Here is a 23,167-nt window from a genome sequence, read left to right on the forward strand (position 1 = left end):
CTGGTGCTCCGTGATCCTGAGTCCTTCCCAAATGCACAGTGCTGACATCAGCTTTTAAGTGTTCAGAAGTGGCCATCTCTGCTCCTCCTCAATAAAACACAGTCAGCAAAACACAACTGCATGACCACGCACTGTAATGAGTTCTTGGAGACTTTTTCAAACAATTGCTGCATCCCTTGGCTTTCCCAAGTATGAATGTTGGTAGGAGACCCTCCCTTACCATCACATCCAAATGTGTGTGTGTGTGTGTGTGTGTGTGTGTGTGTGTGTGTGTGTGTGTGTGTGTTTTCAAAAGCATGGAGCTCTGTGTGGCACTCTGGAAAGCCTTAGTGACTGAGGGAGGTAAATGTGATCACTTACATGGAATTGGGTGGCCCTTCTCTGGAGATCATCAGAATTACAGAAAGCAAAACCTCAGAGTAACAACTGTCACCTCAGAGCATGTTAGTTATTCATTAGGTGCTCTGAAGAAGTAGAGAATAATGTTTGTTAATATTCAGATCTAAATTTATAAGCAGGTAGGTGGGAGCAGCTCCTAGCAGAAAAGATTTAAAAGCATCTATTTAAAAAAATCAATTAAGTCTCAATTTTAAAATATTTTTAAAAAAGAATTATACAAGGCTTAGAAAATATCCTACTTCTCTGTAAGTGTTAGAAAGCTAAGTCATAATCAAAGCTTTTAATTATTTACTGGTTTCCCTGGGAAAGGGGAACTGTTTAGAAGAAAGTTAAAAATATAGAAAATACTTCCCCACTGTATTGTCAGAGTACGCAATGGTCATGTTTACTACTTGGCACAATCTTAGAACTTTCCCTTCGTGTCAGCTTGCACTACCTTATAAAATACCACAGAAGTCAAAAGCTGCGTTTCTGAGTCATTGATCTAATAAAAATCTACCAAGAGGCATCTGTGAGTTTTATATAACTAAATTCAACTAGTGGTATTATATTTTTCAGCTAGTGGTATAAAATAAAGTTTATTTTTAATTTCATTATTTTATATATGGCCTCATTGCAAGTCCTTCAAACTCATCCAGAGTATGAATTAATGGTTAGTGGTTGATGGATACCTGTTGGAAAAAAACCTGTTCCATTTAAAACTCTAATATGAAATTATATTTTTCTATAATGTTATATGGTTGAATTTTTAGTTTACAGTGCTAATTAATGATGTATGTTTTGTCCTGTTTAATGAATGTTCTCCATTATATTTATTTAAAAATAAAACATAAAAAGCCTTAATATATATATATATATATATATATATATATATAAAACAAATAGCAAATAACAATAAATGAAGTTTTAAGCCATGACCAAATTCTTAGCATATTAACGTCCTTAACCTAAAGAGCTTTCTGTAAGTGTTCTAAGTGCTAAAGAAAGAGCCTGAAGACAATGATTAAAAGTTATTTGACTCAATTTATCTTCTGTAATTACTTGAGGAAGTCCTCTAAAGATCACCATGTCAGGAACAGTTTTAAATATGACCAACATCTCCACCAAACTTCTCCTACCCCATTGTTGCTCCAGTTAACTATTATTGCATCTTTGTTCTCAAGGTTAGGCTGTTTCTCATTAAAGAAGAGTTTGTAATTACAGCCATTGTTTGAGGCAAAAGACTTCTCTTAGGCCTGTTTGATTTTTATTAATTTTTAATAAGAATTATATTATTGGATTTAATTTAAAACACTTACCTGAAGAAATACAGGTATTGTATGTAGGTATGAATGTATAGCTCGCTCTTCAAGAGCTAACCCAAGGCTTCATGGTTGAAATTATTTCATATAATTTCAAAATTAAGAAGACAAAGTCATTTACTTTTCAATCCTTTCTGCTACTGCATATAGTAACTATGCAGGCCAGCACCTCCAAGGCTCATTCCTGCTTTAATTCTACCTCAGGGAGGGCTGAGACCTAAGGCACTCTCCTCTGAACCCTTTTGTCTTTTCCTGGTAGTCAACTAGCATAGCTGAATCCCAGCCTAAGGCCAAGGTCATTCCCATCTTTCACAAGAGTATGATATTAAGCCCATTTGGAGTCCTTCCATTCACATTGACTCTAAAAAGAGCACTGAGCATCAACATTTTGATTCATCTAAATAGACATAGATTAGAGGGGTTTTGTTTTGTTTTGTTTTGTTTTAAGAAAGACAAATTTGAATTTCAAGGAAGAAAAAATTATTTTCTTGTAAACCCAATCCGAAGAACGCTTTTCTTTCTGAAAATGCATTTCTGGAATTAGCACAAAGCATGACAAAACTCGGCAGAGTCTGTTTCCAGAAAGGTCAATTCAATCCCTGTGGGGAATTTTAAAATATTTAAACATTTAAGCAACATTTCAAGACTACAAGGAAAATAAAGTAAGGATTATATTTCTCTCCCCTATAATTATCTTTCCTCATAGCTTCCAGAGGAGGTCCTATCGGATCTCTCTGGATTCCAAAGCAGGTGGCTTGTGATTTTTGGAGCAAATGGAGGCATGGGAGAGCAGCTGATGGCACTGTCTAAACAGTTAAGTGGATGTGCCACTCATACCTTCAAACGGTTGTTAAATAAGTGATCTTGATGATTACAGAGAATTGTGTGCTTCAGTTTGTCATGCCCAAAAATGGCTGTTACAACTTCTATGGATGATGCAAACATTTGGATTAGCACTTGGCTTGCAGCTCTGCATTAAGTCTATACAGTTGAATCATGAAGGTGCGTGGCGGCCTGACCAGCAGTGAGAGAATGGTTCTGTACATGGTTTGCATGCCAAATGCACTAACTTGTGGACCAACTTCCCTGCTTTACTGCAAACACTCCTGCCCAGCCCTCTTCCCGAACCTTCCCCTGCAGCCCTCAACACCCCACCCCACCCCACCCCTCCCCAGCAGCTGCCTGTTAAACTTGGCCAAGTTATACCTCAGCTAACTACAGTAGGGTTCCTGGGGAAGATCTGTTGCTTGGCCGATTGTCCCGTCAGCAGACACTGGTTCCAGGGGTCTCTGGATGTCACCCAAATCTTCCTTTTGTATCATTCCACGGAGTGGCGTGCAAACTTGTGTTGTTCTGTTGACGGCGTCACTTGTGACTTATGTGTACAATACCTGTTTCCTGTGCTGCTGTTGCTATTTCAAGGGAGGCCGGGAGGGAGGGAAGTTTAACGGGATAATTGAGGGTTGTTTGCTTGACTTGGGGAGACATTTTGAGAGCTCGTGGCTGCAGTGTTTTGAGAATTATGAAGGTTCTTAGACTCAGCTTTAGAACAGGAGCGAATCTCACAGAGCCTTCATGTTGCTATCTCTATGGGTTTGTAAGGGCAGTGCATAACCAGCTTTATAAAGACTAACGAAATAGTAAAAAGGCAGGTGTTTAAGAAATAAGGAAAAGAAAATGTCAAAATATAAAATCAGAGAAGAGCTTAATCCTGAAATTAACTGAAATCAGTCATAACTTTTATGAATAACCCATATAAAGAGAAAATTCCATAATGAACCAGGGATAGGCCATAAAGTTAAAAAAAAAAGTGTTGATGTTACCGTTACAGGTTTTAAATGTTGTTATATGTTTTAAATGAGACGTGTTAAAATATCAGACACTAGGTGGATCAGTCGACATACAAACAAGCCCACACCTAGAACAAAACAGACAGACAGTAGCAGAGAACAGGGCAAGGGCATAAGGAGTTCTCATTAGACACCTGCTCTTATGAGAAGCCAAGGGGTGGACATGCTGTTATGTTAACAAGGCCCACCTGTGATGCCAGGCCATCCATGTACAGAAGAAATGCTCCAGGCACACTGTTAGGAAAAGGCCCGTGCATTTCTACAGGACTCGGAATTTTTCTTCCTGCTTTTCAAAGCCGCCTAGAAATTTCCAGAAGACAGGGCCCTTGCCTTGTACTTTCTATTTTTGGGAGCTGCCTGTGTCCCACCTAACAGAATTCTAAGGTGCACAGAGAGCATGGCGCTCACAGATCTGAGCCTTTCCTGGAGGCCCGAGCTTCTTCGCCTTTGGGATTACCACAGCCTTTCAAGGGCTCTAGGGAAAGTTACACACTTCCTTTTTCTCCGAAAATGTGTGCCTGAGGGTACATGGACGCCATGAAAATCCTCCCCAGAAATCCCACGGTGTCTCAGCCCTTTCACTGGTACTCCATGGAACTTGGTCCCCAGCCAAGCTTTGTTTGGTTTGGGAGCTCATAAGGCCTTGTTAGATGCTTCCAATACCTAAGGAAAATAATTTCTCATAATTCTGTAAGGCCAGCCAAGTTTGGGTGAGGAGAAAGGAGCTTTGGGGACGCTTAGTCTAGTTGTAGTTGCGTCCATTTGAGAACAAAGAACTGAATTTTGAGAAGCCAGAAACCTTAGCATGGAAAGGAATAAAACATACTTCACCTGTAACATGTCAGTCAGATTAGAGCCAAGAGAAGACCTGCCAGGATAGAGTTTTGACTATAAAAATGCCCGTTCATATTAAACAAATGAGATGATGGAATGGCCTGTCTTAGGTCGGGCTTAGTGGATGTGTGTATAATAGGACATACCATCATCTGTGGCATGCTTATGGATCGAGAGTCTCATGTACATGCAAATGTTCATACAAGCACTCTCCAGTGTGGACTACCGTAGTTCTGCAGAAGGCAGCTGAGCACATCCAAGGCCATCATAGAGACACTGCATCTTGGCAGTTGAGTGCTGATGAGGGAAATTAGCTAATGTTACCCATTAGTGATTTTTTATTTTAGCATTTTGTTTAGTATCTTACCTGTAAAACCTCCTCCACAGATAGGAAATTTTTCATAGTACATGATAATGTCATAGTTGGAAACTGTAATTAATGAAACTATATATTCTAAGGTAAAAGGAATTTTAACTGAAATTTTCAGTCATTATTTTTTAAATTCAGACATACTTTTCTGTTGTAACAGAATATTATGAATTGGTAAATTGCTTACTAATATTTTCATGTTTTATTTTTAAGATTAGTTATCCTAAGGTTTCATTCTGAAAACAGAATAATTTTGACTTCTTTATACTCAGCTTTAGGAAAATATAATGCTAACTAATTCATATAGAAACAAAATAATAAATATTTATGTACACGTAGCACACCCAAATGCACTGTGCATTCATAGCTCAGGTGTGTTAGGTACACCTAACTAGCTAGACTAGCTAGCGAGAATGAACCTGCTTGCTGCTTATACTGCCTCTAAAATAAATGTCATTTCCAGACAGGGGACTGGGGAGAACCTTCCATCACCTTGCGACCTCCAAACGAAGCCACAGCCTCAACTCCAGTACAGTACTGGCAGCATCATCCAGAAAAGCTCATCTTCCAGTCCTGTGACTACAAAGCTTTTGTAAGTTACCCTACACTCAGTATTTGGGCACCAGTGGGGATAGAGGCTGTGTTTCCTTGTGAGTTTGCATTCTTTGAAAATGTAGCAAAGTATCCATCACAGACATTTCTGAAGGGTTTCTTTTCCCTCCTTTTTTTCCTGAAAATGTCCAGGTAATGAGGGCGTTGGATCCCTTTAAATCTGGTTAGCATAAGTTTTTTTCTGTGCCTTTGTATAAAGTTGTGTATTTCAAAAACCACAGTGGCTGGGTGGTGGTGGCGCCCGCCTTTAATCCCAGCACTTGGGAGGCAGAGGCAGGCGGATCTCTGTGAGTTCAAGGCCAGCCTGGTTTACAGAGCGAGATCCAGGAAAGGAGCAAAGCTACACAGAGAAACCCTGTCTCAAAAAAAAAATTGATAAACCATAATTTTACATAGAATGTTTACCTAGTATTTGGGGATCCTTAGGTTTCTTCCACAGATCCATAAATAAAAAGTAAAATCAAAGGAAGCAAGCGACCTCAGAAGGTCAGGCAAGATTCTTCCCTTGTCATTAACAATGGATTGCAGTCCAGGGCTTTTTGTTGTTGATGTTTTGTTTTATGAGTTGGTTGGTTGGCGTTTTGGTGTTTTTGTTTTGTTTTTGTTTCCTTTCTATAGAGTGAAAGGAATACTTTTGTTAAGATGTGTCAGCAGTGAATGTTCAGCAAGTCCTGTAGGCTTTGGAACAGGTGATGGTTGCCATGACTTCAAAGGGGAAAAAAAAAAAAAAAAAAGATGGCTGAACCTTGAAACTGACTGTCTTCAAAACAGAAATGTTTCAATTAGGGCAAACTTTACTAAAAGTGTAAGAGATAAGAATTTGGCTGAGGATCATTTTTCTTAATGATGAAGACACTTTCTGGTATGTCCTCCCAGTCTGGGAATATTTCACCGGGTTGTCTTCCTCTCCTGTGGCTTGTGGCTTCCCCCAGAGCTCAACCCTGACGTCTCTGAGACTTTCTGAACAAGGCCCTGGCTGTAGGCTCTAGACTCAGCCTTGGCCACCTTGCCTTGCACACTCTCAGTGAGCCTGTACCCTCCTGGTCCTCAGGACTGACTGAGATTCCTCCATGTGAGCAGGACACTGTCCGATTCCGACTTTAAAATGCATGTAAAAATGTTTTAAAGGTACTGAAGAGAAGTAAAATAAAAGAATCAGCTGAAGTTTCAAAAAGTTGATAACCGAACTGACTTTATTTTCAGTGTGGGGGTCTGGGGACGCACAGACAGCAAAGACATTTTGTTGAAATTAATTTGCCCCACCAGAAGCAAGAGAATGAGTGGGGCTGTGTAGCAGGAATCCATGATTCAATCATAGAGCAGCGACTTGGCATATCATTCTGGGGAGGGTTTCCTCTACTCCCATCCAGCTCCTCATGCACCAGGGAGTCAGCTCTGTCCCTAGAAAATGAGAATGACGTGCATTCTCAGGTGGTTGAAGGGCACACAGCTGTGAATTAAAAAAAAAAAAAAAAAAAGTCCAAAACTGCATCCCAGCCTCATAACAGCCCCGTTTTAATTACCTATGCTGCAGAAGAAGCCCAAACGGGGCCATGTTGCCTCGCTCCTCAGCTGTCGCATGCAACCCTGCAATTACACTGTGATTTATTTTTGCAGATATTGCTGCCTCCAGAAAAAAAAAAAAAAAAATGGGAGAGCATTTTTAGATACCCTCATTTTGCAGTTAAAGATGATTTGAAAGTTGACATCTTTAGAACATGCCGTAACATTTATGAAGATCGATTCATAGCTCTCAGAAGTCACAGCTGACTCTGCTGTGTTCTGTCCATCGTTAAGGACCAGTTACTGCTAGTTGTTTTAAAGTTATCAACAACTTACAGCCAAGAAGTCTAGCCAGTGGCCTTCCCACAGTTCGTTTTCAAACTGTTACTCACATTTACACTCTCGTTTTAATACGTCATTCCAGTTATTGTGTGTGTGTTTTAGTATTTAGGTTCTATGCTGATCAAAGAGCTTAGAGGGACAGAGTCGACACAAGATGCCTGTGCAAAGATGCGGGTGAGTGTGCCAAACTGTTTTATCTTGGTAGCTGGAGTACTAAGCACCGGGTGTCCATGCAGATTGCCACCTTTTGGATTACTGTTTTCTTTATCGGTTGGTCTGTTGAGCACGTTGGTGTTACGTAAAAAAGGTGTTTGGGCTTTGTTGACGTTTAGACTTGGGCTTATCTGGCTGTAGTTTGTGATAATGTCTCTGCTATAGTTAGACCATATTACATTTGCTTCTGATTATTTTTAAAGAATGAAAGTTAACTGTACAAACACTGATCATCCTCCAGATTTGGGGGGCGGGTAACCTTTAGTCTATTTTGAGAAAATGTTTTAAGCACCAATTAGACAGTCTGAGAATGCTCACTGAAAAGCCTGATAATGCACCAAAAAACATCAAAACCGGAGGTACCAGGAGCATGTTATGTAAAGCTAACTTTGTGTGGACTCGTCTTAATTGTTCTTGGTTTTATTTAACTGCAAGAACATTGGATGCTGAGTAGTGTGGAACATTTAAGGGCAGTGATTATTGGCAGAAATGCAATTATGAATGTTCATGATCGGTGGCTGCTAGAACCATGAATTTTTTAAACTCTTTTTTTTATTTTATAATTTAATTTAATTTTACATATCAGTGATGGGTTCCCCTGTCCTCCCCCCTCCCGCCCCCATGAATTTTAAGCAAGTACATTTCACTTTTTCTTCCCATTCTCCAGAGCTGACATGTGGATGATATGGAAATATCCAACACTAGAAAATGAAGACTGTTCAGAACGGCAGTCAGAATCAAATCAAATTGAAGGTCCTTAGAAAAAGGGCCCTAGCTTTTATTTGTGGCCAGAATATCATCATTAATTTCATATGAGTGAATAGTCTGGAGCTTAAATAATGAAAAACATGATATTGAGCTAGAGCAATTTGAAAGACAGATTAAGAGTGTTTAGTGTTAATTGGAACCAAACACATGTGAGTCTCCATAAAAATAAGACCTTGGTACACAATCACTAATTTAATATCTTGATCAAACTGGGAACAAAATGATTAAAATAGTAGTCTAACTCTTGATGTGGTACTAACACATTTTGATCCTAGATAATCTGCTGCTGCTTTCTTACCTCAGAGTCTTTTTATTCACGATACAGTGTTTTCATCCTCAGAGAATTACATCAGATTGAGTGACCTTGAGGGAGTTCCTAGTTTTATAATTCTGGGAATCTTGTGTTCTGAATAGAATATATCTGACCTAAATTTGTCACCACTAAACAATGAGAAAAAGAGAAAAGTTTTCAATCATCAAGCCTCAATGATTTCAGAGATTTCCAGGAGCCTATCTAAGAAATCAATTTGGCCTCTCTCAATTTATAATATTAACTAAATTACCTGAGTCCAGCCACTGCGGGGTTCTAGTCAACATAACCAATGCATTGTGCATGGAGCATCATTAAAATACACCAGACTTGTGATGTGAAATTCTCAAAATTGAATGGATCTCAAATTACATCCTGATAGCAATAGCAAAATCATTTTAATAGTCTCAATAGAGAATAATTGAGTTAAATACTTGTCTGTGGCCTAAAATGAAACTTAGAAAAAACTGCCCATTTAAAAACCATTCCTCTGTTCTTTGGGGCATCTTTCTGGTTTGCTTCCTGTTTATTTTAGGTAGTTTACATGAAAATTGAAACTTCATTGCTTCTTAGAATATCATAAGATCTCATTTGCTATCTTGATTAAATACATTTCAGGTCTTGCTATGGTAACACAATTGGCATTCACAGAGGCCCTTCAAAGGCAGAAGGGAAGACCTGAGCAATTGTCTGAGACTGTTGCCTTGTGACTTAGAAATTTCACCAACTAAAAAAGCTGTGCATCTCAACTGCAGTTCATTTTTAGTCTGAACCCCCCAAAAATGTCTACTTTGCTTTGAACATGATGGTGGTCCAGCTTCGAGTCCTGATATAGTCAAGTTCTTGCTGACATACTTTAGGACACAAATATCTTGGAAGTCAGTGTACAGTAATAGTATTAGGCTAAAGTATTGCAGATCAACACTTAACCCAGTTTAATCTTTTAAATTGAGAAAAAGAAGTTTCCTGCTCTATAGTATGCGCTTTAGCTGAAATGAAAACTTCTCAGTGAGAAGCAAATCAGATTTTGAGAAGTGTTTTCTTAAGTGTAGTTTGCTAACAGAGATGGCTAAGATGTGGCTCCTACCTTCACTGCATTGACAGTTCCCTGGAGGGGAGCAATGTGTGAGCATGTGATTCTCCTGGACTGGTAGATGCATCACCTAAGTTGTGTCTTCACACCGCCACCAGCTGAAGGCATCATAATGAATGATCCTGAAAATAAAGCTGTGGTCTCCTGGAGCCAGTTCACTAGAGCTAAGAACAGTTCACACTCGGGTGCCTAGCCAAAGAGAATTGAACAGTGTTTCAATTAGTCCATGAGGTGGGCACTGCCCTTATCCACGGTGCTTGGTTCCAGAAGTAATTTGAATTATAATTCTTCTCAAACTATTTACATACACATAATGAGATTTCTGTTTCACATACACCTTGTATACAAAGTCCAAAGATAACTTCATGCAGTATTTTATAGTGTACCATCATTTTGATTGTAACCCATTGCACAAAGAATTCTCCGTGGGTGCCATTGTGTTGATATTCAGAAAGTATCAGGGTTTGAGTACCTGGACCTACCAATCTCCAGGATCAAGCACATCCCAGATTTGCATAGGTTATATCATGTCTTTAGTTTTATAACAGCTAGAAAGGTGGGCCACTTATGTACCTAAGAAATAGCTTCAGAAACCCTAAGTAATCCATGATGTTAGCATTGGCCAGATTAAACCATCTGGGTGCAGATATATCTAGTAACATGGGACTTACTCCAATGCATTAACATAAACTAAACTTTCAGCAATGTTCCAATTGCTAAGTTGGTTCTTTCCCACATGTATACTTTACAATATTCATTCTTGTTAAGGCAGAATCTGAACAGTTTCCCCTTCTCAGAGGCATGGGGAGTATTTGATATTTACAACTAGATAATTTCAATGTCTGTGTAAACCCATCCATCTATCTCTAAGGTCCCCTCAAGTTCTGAAAATAGAAATAATTTTCATTTCTTTGCTGGTATTTTATTGTGTGTATTATTTCAGTTAAAAACTTGCCATAATAAACTAATATGTTAGATGGTAGTTTAATTCACATTATTACACAGTATGGAATAATTTCTTTGTTTGCTCAGGTGAAACTTTCCTTTTGTCCTCTTCCAAACAGTCTTAAGATGTTTTTAATTAATAGAGTTGATTTTTAATAGACTATTTTTTAAGTACACTTAGCTTGACAGAAAAATTTTAAGAAATAAAAGGAGCAAATGCTTCTTGTATACTTCCTAACTGCCTTAGTTAGGGTTACTACTGCTGTGAGGAAACACCATGGACAAAAGCAAGTTGGGGAGGAAAGGGTTTATGTGGCTTACACTTCAGCATTGCTGTTCATCACTGAAGGAAGTCAGGACAGGAACTCAAACAGGGCAGGAACCTGGAAGCAGGAGCTGATGCAGAGTCCATGGAGGAGTGCTGCTTACTGGCTTGCTCATCATGACTTACTTGCTCAGCCTGCTTTCTTATAAAATCCAGGACCACCTGCCCAAGGTTGGCACTACCTACAATGGGCTGGTCCCTCCCCCATCATTCACTAATTAAGAAAAAGCCTAATGGCCAGATCTTACGGAGGCATCTTCTCAGTTGAGGCTCCCTCCTTTCCAATAACTCCAGCTTGTGTCAAGTCGACATAAAACCAGCCAGCACAACTGACCCCTTGTCCGATTGACACACAAACACATTGTTAAGTCATAACCTTTACTTTCTTATTCTTCCCCAAGATCACATATCAGTATCAACATTATAATATAAACATTCCAAATTTTAAAAGTCACACAGTCTTTAAAAATTCTAACACTCAAAAATTCAGTTTCTTTAAAATCCAAAGTCTTAAAATTCAGTCTCTCAACTATGGGCTCCAGTTAGATAGATGATAGACAGATAGATAGATAGATAGATAGATAGATACTTTCTTAATTCGAGAGGAAAGAGCCAGGGCACAGTTCCAGTCTGAACAAAGCAAATCCAAACTCCAAAAATGAAAATAACTCAATGTCCAATTATCTGGGATTCACTCATGATCTTCTGAACTCTTCAAAAGGGCTTGGGTCACTTCTCATGCTCTGTTCTCTATGGCACACACAGCTTCTCTGCCAGACTCAGGCTGGCTCCACTCCACTGCTGATGCTGTTCTGGGTGGTCATCCCATGGTACTGACATCTCAAAAATGATGGGGTCTTCTGCTATAGCCGGCTGCACTTTCACCAGTGGCCTCTCCTGGGCTCTCCTAAGGGCTCCAACCCTACCACTTGGTACCCCTTAGCTCCTCTCCATGATCCCTTCATGCCTTCAAAACCAGCACCACCTTGGTGACTCTTACACTACCAAGTTCAACTGCTAGCATAAAACACAACCTTGGCTGCCTCTGGAATACAGCTTCTCTGTGCTCTCGGGAAACACTGGCCAGATTTCACCTCAGTGATGCTAGTCTCTTCTTAATCACAGTCCTTTCTTCAGCCCCAGTTGACAAAAACCACAGATTCTTCACACAAAAGGCCCGGTAGAGTCTTTGCTTCCTTCTGAAACTTCACAAGCCAAGTTTCCATCCTCTGAGCAGCTTGAAACATTCTTACCTTCTGAGCTCCTACATAACATCCCACTGAGCTCTCTCAATGCTCAAAGTCTCTTCTAGCCCAAAGTTCCAAAAGTCCTTCCACAATCTTCCCTACAACAATGTGGTCAGGTCTGTCACAATGCTGGTACCCACTATCCTAGTACCAACTTGTCTTAATTAGGATTACTGTTACTATCATGAAATAGCATGACCAACATGATGGGAGGACCCACAGAGACAGCTGACCTGAGCTCTTGGGAGCCCATGGACTCTGGACCAATAGCCAGGGAGCCTGCACGGGACCAACCCAGGCCCTCTGCATGTATGTGACAGTTGTGTAGCTTGATCTGTTTGAGGTGCTCCTAGCAGTGGGACAGACCAGGATCCCTGGACGGGACAGGACCTGTCCCTGGCACTTGAGCTGGCCTTTGGGAACCTATTCCCCATGCTGGATTGCCTCACCCAGGCTTGATGCAGGGGGAGGAACTTGGTCCTGCCTCAACTTGATGTGCCATGCTCTATTGACACCCACCTGCCCCTTTCTGAAGGGAGACAGAGGAGGAGTGGATGGGGGGTAGAGGAGAGTAAAGGGAGGGGAAACTAATTGGGATATAAAACGAATGAAAAAATTATTAATAAAAAATGAAATGTCATGACCAAAAAGCAACTTGGGGATGGAAGGGTTTGTTTGGCTTACAGTTCCACATTGTAGTCTATAAATGGGGGGAGTCAGGACAGGAACCCAAACAGGGCAGGAACCTGGAGGCAGGAGCTGATGCAGAGGTCATGGAGGGGTGATGCACACTGGCTTGTTCCCCATAATTTTGCTCAGCCTGCTTTCTTATAGAACCCAGGACCACCAGCCCAGGGATGGCACCACTCACAATGGGCTGGGCCCTCCCCCATCAATCACTGTGGCACCTGGCACCCTGGCATCCTTACACCCAAAGAGTCTGGAATGTTTGGAAGGAGTCTGGTGGAAGATCCGCCTCAGCTCCCTTCCCCCTCTCTTTTCCTAAACCCACCTCTTCAAAGCCCACCAAACACAGCTTGTCCCTGAGAGAGGCTCAAGACCACTCCCACAGGGGATATATAAGCGGCATCCCAGAAAACAGACGAGTGGTTCTTCAGGTCTCTCTGGCCCGTCTCCTCTCTGCAGGGCCAGGGAATCACTTGGGGGTGTTTTACCCATTAAACCTGGGCTTTTCCTGATTTGGTCTGATTCAGTTTGTTGCAACGGCAGAGACTGTCAGGAGGCCTAAAACTTATCAGTCATTAATTAAGAAAATGTATTATGGCCAGATCTTACGGAGTCATCTTCTCAGTTGAGGCTCCCTCCTTTCAGATGACTCTAGCTTGTTTCGAGTTGACAGAAAACCAGCCAGCACACTAACCAACATATGCAAATCCTCCATTATCAACATGTAAGTGGCATTGTAAATGCCTGGGTCCATAGTTTACAGTAGGCCTCACTCTTGCTGCTGAACTTCCTGTAAATCCAGACAAACTGACAATGACCTGGGTGTCTACATTTTACCTTCCAGAGTATTTTCTCTACCCTGAAATTCTGGGTTTGTTTTTTGTTTTTTGTTTCTTTTTTTTTTTTTTTTTTCTTTAGAGCTGTTTTAGATTTACAGAAAAACAGTGCATAAATTACTGCACTCACATACTCTCCCTCTACAGCTGCTGAATTCACAGCTTCCCCTTTTATGAAACTCCTGTGTTAGTGTGGCATATTTGTCCCAGTTAGGACCAGTATTGGTGTTCAGTATTAACTAAAGAAGTTGGCAGTATATATCGGAACTCCTCCTTCCTGTTAACAGAGTCTAGGGCTCTACAAATACATAATGACATATCTACCATGTCTTTTTGTTTGCTCCCATATTTTGGAAATTCTACAGATGCTGTAATATAAACACCCCACCTGTACCCAGGTGTTTATTCCAAGATATTTTACCCCTGGATGCAAACTCTAAATAATGTCCCTTTCTTTCTTCAATGTTGTTTGGTGAAAAAAATCAGTAGAATCTGACATTGAACCCTGATGATTTATTACTGGGCAACACTGCCATTTCTGCCTTGTCTTTTGAGGTTGTGTTTAGTAAAAGCCCGAGAAGCTTTGGCACCGAGGCATAGGGATGGTGTTGCTCCTTTGTAGTAGCCAAGCTGCTCACTTCCTGTACACTGACAGCTCTGCTGACATGTGGAGAGTCAGAACAGGTTTCTGTTTAATCTTAACAGACATTCAGTGCTGCCTTTTTATGTGAGTAGTCTGATTCTCTAGCTAAATCTATGCTCTACAACACAGGCATCATTTCCTAGCCAGCCCCTAGGGGAAACAGTAGTTCTAGGGTGCTAAATATGATGCCCTTTCTGCACCGTTCTCCGTAGCAGACAGCCTTCTTTCTGTCTTCCTCATGTGGCCCTGTATAATGCCTGGTAGCTCATGCTACCCTTCCCGCCTTGAAAGCAGGGACGGTATACAGTGCTTGTCTCTGTGGTACCTGCTCTGTTGTGATGGTTGGATACAGTGATGCATGCCAAGTACCTGCTCCCATCCCCTCTCATAACACACTGGCTTCTTCCTCCAAATGTTTGAAAAAAATGAGTAAATTCATGAGCAGATTTACTTGAGATTCTTTCTTTTCTTTCTCTTTTTTTCCCCCCAACTCTGAAGCTGGTATCCCTCTCACTGTTCTGGGTTTCTGTGTCCATTGTATGTAAGCGTGTATTCTAAACTTTAGGAATCCTACACTTTCATTTCCACCCTGTAGAGTCCATTTCCAAACTGGAGAAAACAACTGAGAAAGGATGCTTCTTACGAGGTGATGGGTGCAACTCTGCAGTTTTCTATGTGGTCCATCTGTCCCTAAATCAGTCGGAAGTCACTTTTTCCAGACACCGTCTAAGGGACTGAATTTTTTTTTTTTTACAAAGCTATAATGATATTAGTTTGACCATTCTATGATGTATATGGATTTGTCTTGTGTTAGTGTTTCTCACTCTGAAGATTCCACAGCTACAGTGTTCGATGAGCTAGGCCTTAGTTCTGGCCATGTGAAGTTCTGTTTAATTTTGCCTCTCTGGTCTTCTCCACCCCTGCCTCTACCTCTGCATTTTGCTGTAGAGGTCAATCATCACTAATACGCAGAGCCCCATCACTTCCCTAATTAGATTAATTATGCCATTAGAAAACATAGGCCATTATATTCAACGCAATGCTCTCTGCAATCCTACTTTCTCCAATCCCACGGTTGGCAATTAGCATTACTCACTGGTGTTTGAGGTCTTGGAAATTGCTCTGAAAAGGGAAAAAAGGAGGCTAGGCTAGGGCATAGGCTCAGGTGGTAAAGCACTTGCTTTGAAAGCACGGGGACTTTAGTTAAGGAATGTTCCCCAGCAGCCATGTAAAATGTCAGCTGAAGCCATGCAAGCCTGGAACTCCAGCTCTAGGACGTAGAGACAGAAGGATCCATGGAGCTCAGCCAGACTAGCGGGATCAGTGGGTTCCAGGTTCAGTGAAAGATCCTGTCTCAAAAGCATAAAGTGGAGAGTAATTGAGGAAGACACCCAACATGAACTTCTGGCCTCAACATGCAACATGGACATGTACACACACACACACACACACACACACACACACACACACACACACACACACGAGAATGGGGGAGGAATGGGACCCAGAGAAAGAGAGGGAGAGACAAACACAGGGGAGGAGCAGGAAGGAAATGCCTGCTTTTTAATGAGGCTAAGAGAGAACAAAGGCATATTCTAAGTTCTTTGAAAGTCGAGACTAGGCAGGGCCTTGGAGCATATTAAGATTTTGAGCCTTTGTTTCCCAAAGCCTTTGTGCTTTTGGGATAGGTCTCAAGGTTGGGGATTTAGCTCAGTGGTAGAGCACTCGCCTAGTAAGCGCAAGGCCCTGGGTTCGATCCTCAGCTCAAAAAAAAAAAGAAAAAAAAAAACTTTCAAGCCAGAAGCCACTCTACAGGTGACTTTGAAATATGCAGATTTCTGAGTAACAGGCCATGCTTTGGTCTAAGCAGGATGCAAGTCTTTGCTCTTCCCTGTGCTTTCAAAGAAACGACAGTGGAAGGAAGCCGAAAGGCTTGGGTTTTTTTTGTTTGTTTGTCTGGTTTTTTGTTTTGTTTTATTTTTTTAAAGTTAGAATGCCTCCTTCCTTAAAAAGGACTCAGTCTAAAGCCATGATTAGATCGTCTGTCTTTGCACAGATCCTTCTGGGAGAACCTGCCATCTGCAGACATGTTTTCAGAAAGGTTTCTCAGGAACCAGGATGGGGAAACGTGTAAAGGACCATTTTTAAACTTCTGTTGACAAAATTTCAGGGAGGAATCCATTTTTTTTTTCCATTTTGTTTTGATTTTTGATGCTGGGCATTGAAGCCAGGGCTTCTTGAGTGCTGAGGTTTACATTTCAGATTGTCACCTTCAGATAGCATCCTGGAGTCAGGTCCCCACCTTCCTCCGAGGACCACTGGACTTCGTTTGTGGGGAGGACGGAGCCCAATGCTTCTCACATACTGACAACCACCAATGAGCTACTTCCCAGTGCACGGAAAGATGGCAGTGCTTTTTGTTTGTTTGTTTGTTTTTTCCTTAATCTCCACTTGTCTTTTTTTTTTTTTTTTTCCAGAGCTGAGGACCGAACTCAGGGCCTTGTGCTTGCTAGGCAAGCGCTCTACCACAGAGCTAAATCCCCAACCCCTCCACTTGTCTTAAAGTCTCTCTCTAAATATGTTTATTTAAGTGAACATCATTGGCCACATATGTCAGCCCCTGCACTGGGGGGTTGAACCAGGAGGATCCAAAGTTCAAAGCCATCCTGAGCTATAGTGCAAGTTCAAGACCCTGTCTCCACTAAATACTAAGCTGTCTTTGACCCGAATGCCTAGTTATGTTTCCCGGTCATTGCTTCACAGTTTCACTACTGTCAGAACATCGCATAGCAGCCTGGTGTGCTGGGGGAAGGGTACATCCTAAGACCCTCCAAACCCTCCTGGCTGAAATCCACCTATGTCTACTACACACCAAACACTGACTTAGCGGGTGTAAACCTCACATCTATACAAAGAGGACCCTGCATTAACCATCTTAGAAATGAAGTAACTGAGCAGAGAGGCTAGCTAGCCACATAGCCAAAAGAAGTAGAAGGAAGCCAGGAAGCCCAGCCTATCCTCCTATGCCACTTTTAGGGGTTCTGGGTTTGGTTTGGTTGTTATTGTTGAAACATGGTCTTACTGTGTGGTTCAGGCTGGGATCCAACTCACCAATCTCCCACCTTAGTCTTGTGTTGGCTGAGACTACAGGAATGTGCCACTGTACCCGGCTACCTTCCTGTGGGCTTGTTCTCTGTACTGTGAAGCCTCCCAAAAGGATGAACTCATCAGTGGATCATAAAATCCAGATGCACACACACACACACACACACACACACACACACACACAAAATTGAAGTTGTATTTACAAGTAATAGATTTAAAGACTCAGCACAGGGTGAGAGCTTTGTCACTAATGTGGCTGCTTTGAAAGTGTGAGGACCTGAGTTTAAATCCCCCACTATGGAAAAAGCCGTGTGTGGTGATGCAAGCCTATTATTTTGGCTCTAGGAGGCAAAGACAGAATGATCTTAGGGGCTCACCAGTCAGCCAGTCCAGGCAGTCAGTGAGTTCCAGGTTTAGTGAGAGAGCCTGTGAGGGGAAAAAAAAAGATGGAATGCAATAGAGTATGACAGCTAATGTACACACATGTGTGTATATATACATATGTATCATATATAGGAAAATAAAAACAAGGTGGACAGCATCTGAGGGGAGATAGCCAAGGTTGTCACATGTGTGTAAACACACACACACACACACACACACACACACACTCACACACTCAATTGTCTTGTTAAGCTAAAAATCATTTTTAAAAAATTTAACCAAAAAAGTCTTTTTTTATTGCAAAGCAATAAAGTCATGGTTATCTGCTTCCAGAGAGAGACAGAGACAGAGTCAGAGTCAGAGAGAGAGAGAGAACAGAAGGAAGAAATGAAAACAACTAATTTTACCACCCAGAATGGTAAACATCCCCCTGTTAACACCTTGTTCATGTGTGATCCTTCAAACTGATTACTTAGGCACTCCTGGGCATTACTTTTTCACTAAAAACTGGAAATGTTCTGTACCTGTTGTTTTACAATCTATTTTAAACCACAGTTATATTTGGGGATTTAAAAAAGAAAAGTATTTCAGTAACTCTTCATTCTCAGTATTACTTCTAGTGGTTGATTACAATATCCCAATCCATGGTTGAAACAATTCTTCAGCCGATTCCTTTGGTTATTGTGTCCATTTCTAGTTGTTTTGAAATTATAACCAGGATTCTTCAAAAGTGCTGATTACGTCCCTAGATCGGCCACTAAATTTGGAGCAGTGGAGCCAAAGGGTATTCCCATCTAGAAACTACAGAACCATTGCCAGTCTGCCTTCTAAAAACACACTACAAGTTACACACTCACAAGCAGTAATTGAGCATCCAGCACTGGGTCTCAGCCTCATGGGCTTATTATATTGACATGCCCGCTCCTAGCAGAGAGAACAGGGGACTTTATGAGAAGCTGTGCATTGCCAGCATGCCGCCTAGTCTTACCAACATCTATTCTGGATGTAACTCTATTATCTCTTTATGACTCTTATTTTATGTTAAGAATGTGTTCAGCTCTCACAGTCCCTGGGAACCATGAAAGGATTAAATAATCCTTGCTAATTGCTCTCAAGACCAAGAGCTGTAGCGAAACGCTAATGGCAGAGTTTTGGAAATCACTTGTCAGGTGCTTTGATAAACTGGCTCCTTAGCATGAACGCGGGATGCTTCTTGGCTGAGTTTGCATGCATAGCGTCAGAGCGCAGCCCTGACAGGGACGTTCAATCAAACTGATCAGCTGCTTTTTTTAGAGCAGTTGCTCTTAAAGGGTGGGCCCCAGACCTGCAGCATCAGCAGCATCTGGAAATTTGTTAGAATTGCGAATACACAGACCCCAGCCCACTTTCCCATGCCTCTGGAAATCTGAATTCACAAAATTCAGATACAGTCCATAGGTGGAGAGCTGCTGTCTTGGTCTCCTGGGCATTCCACTGAGGACCCTATGTAGGTCAGCTCTTCTGGGTAGATGCCTGGTGCCATTGCTCCTGGAGACTGGCCAGGCCAAGAACAGAGTCAGAGGGTATCACATTGGACCGGGCTAGATTTTGGCAGGACTTTGTGAGCTCTATAGCAGTTCACCCTCCCAGCAAGGAGACATGTTCGGAATGGCCACTGCTTACTGTTCATGTCACATAGCCTTGTATAGGGTCCCAGTTCCCTCAACCTTTGGGCCAGAGTTCTTGAGACTGCAAAAGCCCAGTGAAGTTATTTAGACACATTTCTCAGCCAAATGAGACACCCATTTAGTGACAGTCAAGAACCCAAACTAATTTTAAAGAAATACAGAGGGAGAAACTCCCGGGCTGCCACCAGTGTCCATCCTGCCCTCTAAGAAGCCCCTTCCTGCTACACTTGGTGCTTCACTGGGAGTTGGGGCACAGTTGATGAAAACCCAGCCCTTCCCTCCCGGAGGCTGAAAACTCACCTACCACTGCAGCTCTTGATACCCAAGAGCCTCTTGATAGCCCTACACCATGTCTTTGTGGGCTTGGGGAACCATGGCTCTCTCAGTGGCCCTACATCATGTCTTCCCGGGCTTGGGGAACCATGGCTCTCTCAGTGGCCCCACACCATGTCTTCGTGGGCTTGGGGAACCATGGCTCTCTCAGTGGCAGGGCATGAAGGTTCTCTATAACCCCAGTTTCATGCTGGTGTCACCCTTTGGCATCCATGGCCAGGAGAGCGCCCTATGAAGTGACTGTATTATCTACTTGTGACTTGAAAAAAGACAAAATCTGTAGGGGTAAACATGGCTGTCTACCAATGGTCATAGAGAAGAGTCAAGACAGCTGTGGGCGGGTCTCTAGGCTCTAGGGAAGCAGAGCCCTTGAAATTCCAGGCATGAATACGAAGAGAAAGCCTTGTGTCAGCACGGGAGACCCAAGAAGACTTTCCCCAGAAAGCGATCTTGGTGCTGACTGCCCTGTAAAACTCATCACAGGGTGAGGGTTCGTTTGAATAACTATTCCGAGGACTGCTTTTTTTTTTTTTTAGTATGAATGACACTTTATTCAGTCATTTTCTTCACAACTGAAACTCTGGGAATTCGAAATTAACATCTTTGCCTGTGAGCTTCTTATACACACCAGAAAAAGTTTCAACCTTGTGCTCCATCCACGTTGTTCTGCTGGGCTTTGTCTAAATGAAGCTTTAGGAGCTGGCTGCCATCCGGTTTCACTCGGATCCTCTTCCCCACAATCTCACTTGGGAAGACCAAGTCCGAGGACTGCTTTTTCTGCCTTCCCCCACAACCTAGCTAGTTGTGCTGCGTAAAAGATCATGATTCTGCCTCCTATAGTTTTTAATCATTTGAAAGTCACTGGAGGCTACCAAACATTGCTCTTCAACCTTATTTAAATTTACTTGAGAAAACTGAGTATCATCATTATGCTTTGTAACTAAGGAAAATGGTAGATGGCAAAATAGTTATGACTCAGGACTGAAAATCTAATTAGAGAGTATTCTCAGGGTAGCCCTGTGAAATCCCTTCCCCAGCCTGTGCTTCGGATAGGCTGTGAGTAACCAGGGGATTGTAAGAAAGAAGGCTGAGGGCTGGGGAGATGGCTTATTGGGCGAAGTGTTTGCCGCCCAAGCATGAGGACCTGAGTTTGGATCCCCAGCACCCACATAAAAGCCAAGTATGACAGTGCATCCCTGTAACCCGAGCACTGGAGGGGCAGAAACAGACATGTTGTGCGAGCTCACTGGTCAGTTAGTCTAGCCCAATCAATGAGCTCTAGGTGCAGTGAGAGACCTGGCTAATAATAATAATAATAAGTAGAAGAAGAAGAAGAGGAGAAGGAGGAGGAGGGTAAGACAGTTGGTGCTGGTATTTGGTCCCCACCCATGTACAAATGGTTGAGCGCACCTGCCTGTAACACACACACACACACACACACACACACACACACACACACACACACACACAAAGAGGAAGGAAGAAGGAAAGAAGGGAGGAAGGGAGGGAAGGAAGAAGGAAGGAAGGGAGGGAGGGAGCAAGCCTGGCTGACGCTAAGGCAGCCTCTATGGATGGCCTCACTCTTCCGCTCTTCCTGTGGCTGCCGAGGCACAGATGATTCTTACTGGGGACACAAACCTCACTCTCACCTGATGGCTCACAATTGAATTGCCCCTAGCCCCCATGATGAGCCTCTCCATACTCATGCACACTCAGGAAAAGCATGCTCTGAGATCAGTGAGTCCATGCACCTCAGAAAGGATGTCCCTGAACTGCTGAGTCCAAATTCAAAAAACAAGAGACTACTGTTGATCCCAACGCATGGGGGGCTAAGAGAGAAGAATTAGGAATTCAGGGCCAGCGTGAGCCACACAGATGACACATCGAAAGAGAAAGAGGTGGGGGTGGGGTGCGGCTAGTGGGCAGTCTCCATGGCTACATGTTTTGTATCCACCAACTGCAGAAATATTTGCATAAGTATTGCACCTGTACAAATGTGCATTTTATTTCTTGCCATTGTCCCATAAGCAGTACAGAAAAACAATGGCATATATTGTTTACATTGTACTAGATATTATAAGCCATTGATTTAAAATAATGAGAACATGTGCATAGGTTACTGCAATTCATGATCAGTTTATATAAGAGAATCCAGATTCTGGCATTAGTCACTCTCAGGCCATGCCTCCACAATGCCGAGGGAAACTGCACTTACGTTCAGAACATGCTTTAAGGCTGGAGTAAAAACACCAGAGATGATTTCCAACCTGGTGCCAAACAGGTCTTAGTTTACATTTAACGGCTCATGACTGCCATGCCAGTGTGTGGGCGATGGCTCAGGATAATCAAAAGTTCTAAGTTACCCTCCACTATAACTGAGGCCAGCCGGGTTATCTGAGACCCTACACCAAAAAAAAGCAAGACAGAGTTGAGGAGGTAGGTCAGTTGGGAAAGCACTTGCCTGGCAAGATTGAAGGCCTGGGGTTCTGAGGAAAGAACCCATGCAAAAATGAGAGATGAGCGAGTAGGCTCAGCAGTTAAGAGCACTGGCTGTTCTTGCAAAGGACTTAGATTCAGCACTTACTCGGAGGCTCGTGATCATTTGTAACTCCAGTTCTGGATATTTGACACTCTCTTCTGGCCTCTGCAGGAATGAGACATGCCTGTGGTACACATACATAATGCAAGGGAAAAAAATCTATGCATTAAATAAAATAAATCTTACAAAAAAAAAGTTGGTGAGCGTGCATGCAGTCCCTGTGTTGAGAAGAGAGAGGCAGGTAGATCCATGGAGTTCACTGGCCAGGTAGACTAGACTAGTTCATGAGTTCCAGGCCAGTGAGAGATCCTGTCTGAAGAAGGACAGCTGTATAATTGACCTCTGGCTTCTCTATGTGTGTGCACACACAGGAACACATATATACATAGGAACACACACCCACACAAACAGGAAAGAGAGAAGAACATTATTTCTTTTTCTTGATAAATCTAAAACCCCTTCTCTTAAAAAAAATCTAAAAGTGTTCAATTACTTACTTCTTAGGAACAGTGTTCCAAATACGAAATTATGACTCAGCTCTGCTTGGTGAATACAGACAATCTAAACCAAGAACTAAGTGCAAATTTCAGACATGCAGCATCTCTGTGCAACCAAATACTGTTTCACTTGCAATAATAAAAGAATAGTAATCTTCACTTAGAAAAATATGGTTGCATTGTCCTCTAGCACTCTTCACCAAAAACAAGATGGAGGGAAGCTCATTTGGAGCCTTACCCATGAATATTCTGTTGCTTGGGTGTTAGGAGGTTCTTATTGCAAATCCAAGTCCCTTGTGTAAGGCTGGCACCAAAAGAGAGAGAATCTAAAGACCAGGAAACCTCAGAAATTCCACAAAGACCT

General features: G+C 42.1%; 1 protein-coding gene across 19 annotated transcripts in view; it reads left to right on the forward strand.

Moving 5' to 3' along the window:
* Positions 1–23,167, forward strand: part of Anks1b (ankyrin repeat and sterile alpha motif domain containing 1B) — a 1,022,809-nt gene that overhangs the window by 964,315 nt on the left and 35,327 nt on the right. For all 19 annotated transcript variants that reach the window (XM_036169508.1, XM_036169510.1, XM_036169509.1 and 16 more), the window contains 2 exons: positions 5,218–5,346; positions 7,314–7,385. In XM_036169508.1, coding sequence (XP_036025401.1) covers positions 5,218–5,346; positions 7,314–7,385 — 201 coding nt within the window. The remainder of the gene's footprint in view (positions 1–5,217; positions 5,347–7,313; positions 7,386–23,167) is intronic.

This window comes from Onychomys torridus, chromosome 20 (genome assembly GCF_903995425.1).
Source record: "Onychomys torridus chromosome 20, mOncTor1.1, whole genome shotgun sequence".
Lineage (NCBI taxonomy): Eukaryota > Metazoa > Chordata > Mammalia > Rodentia > Cricetidae > Onychomys > Onychomys torridus.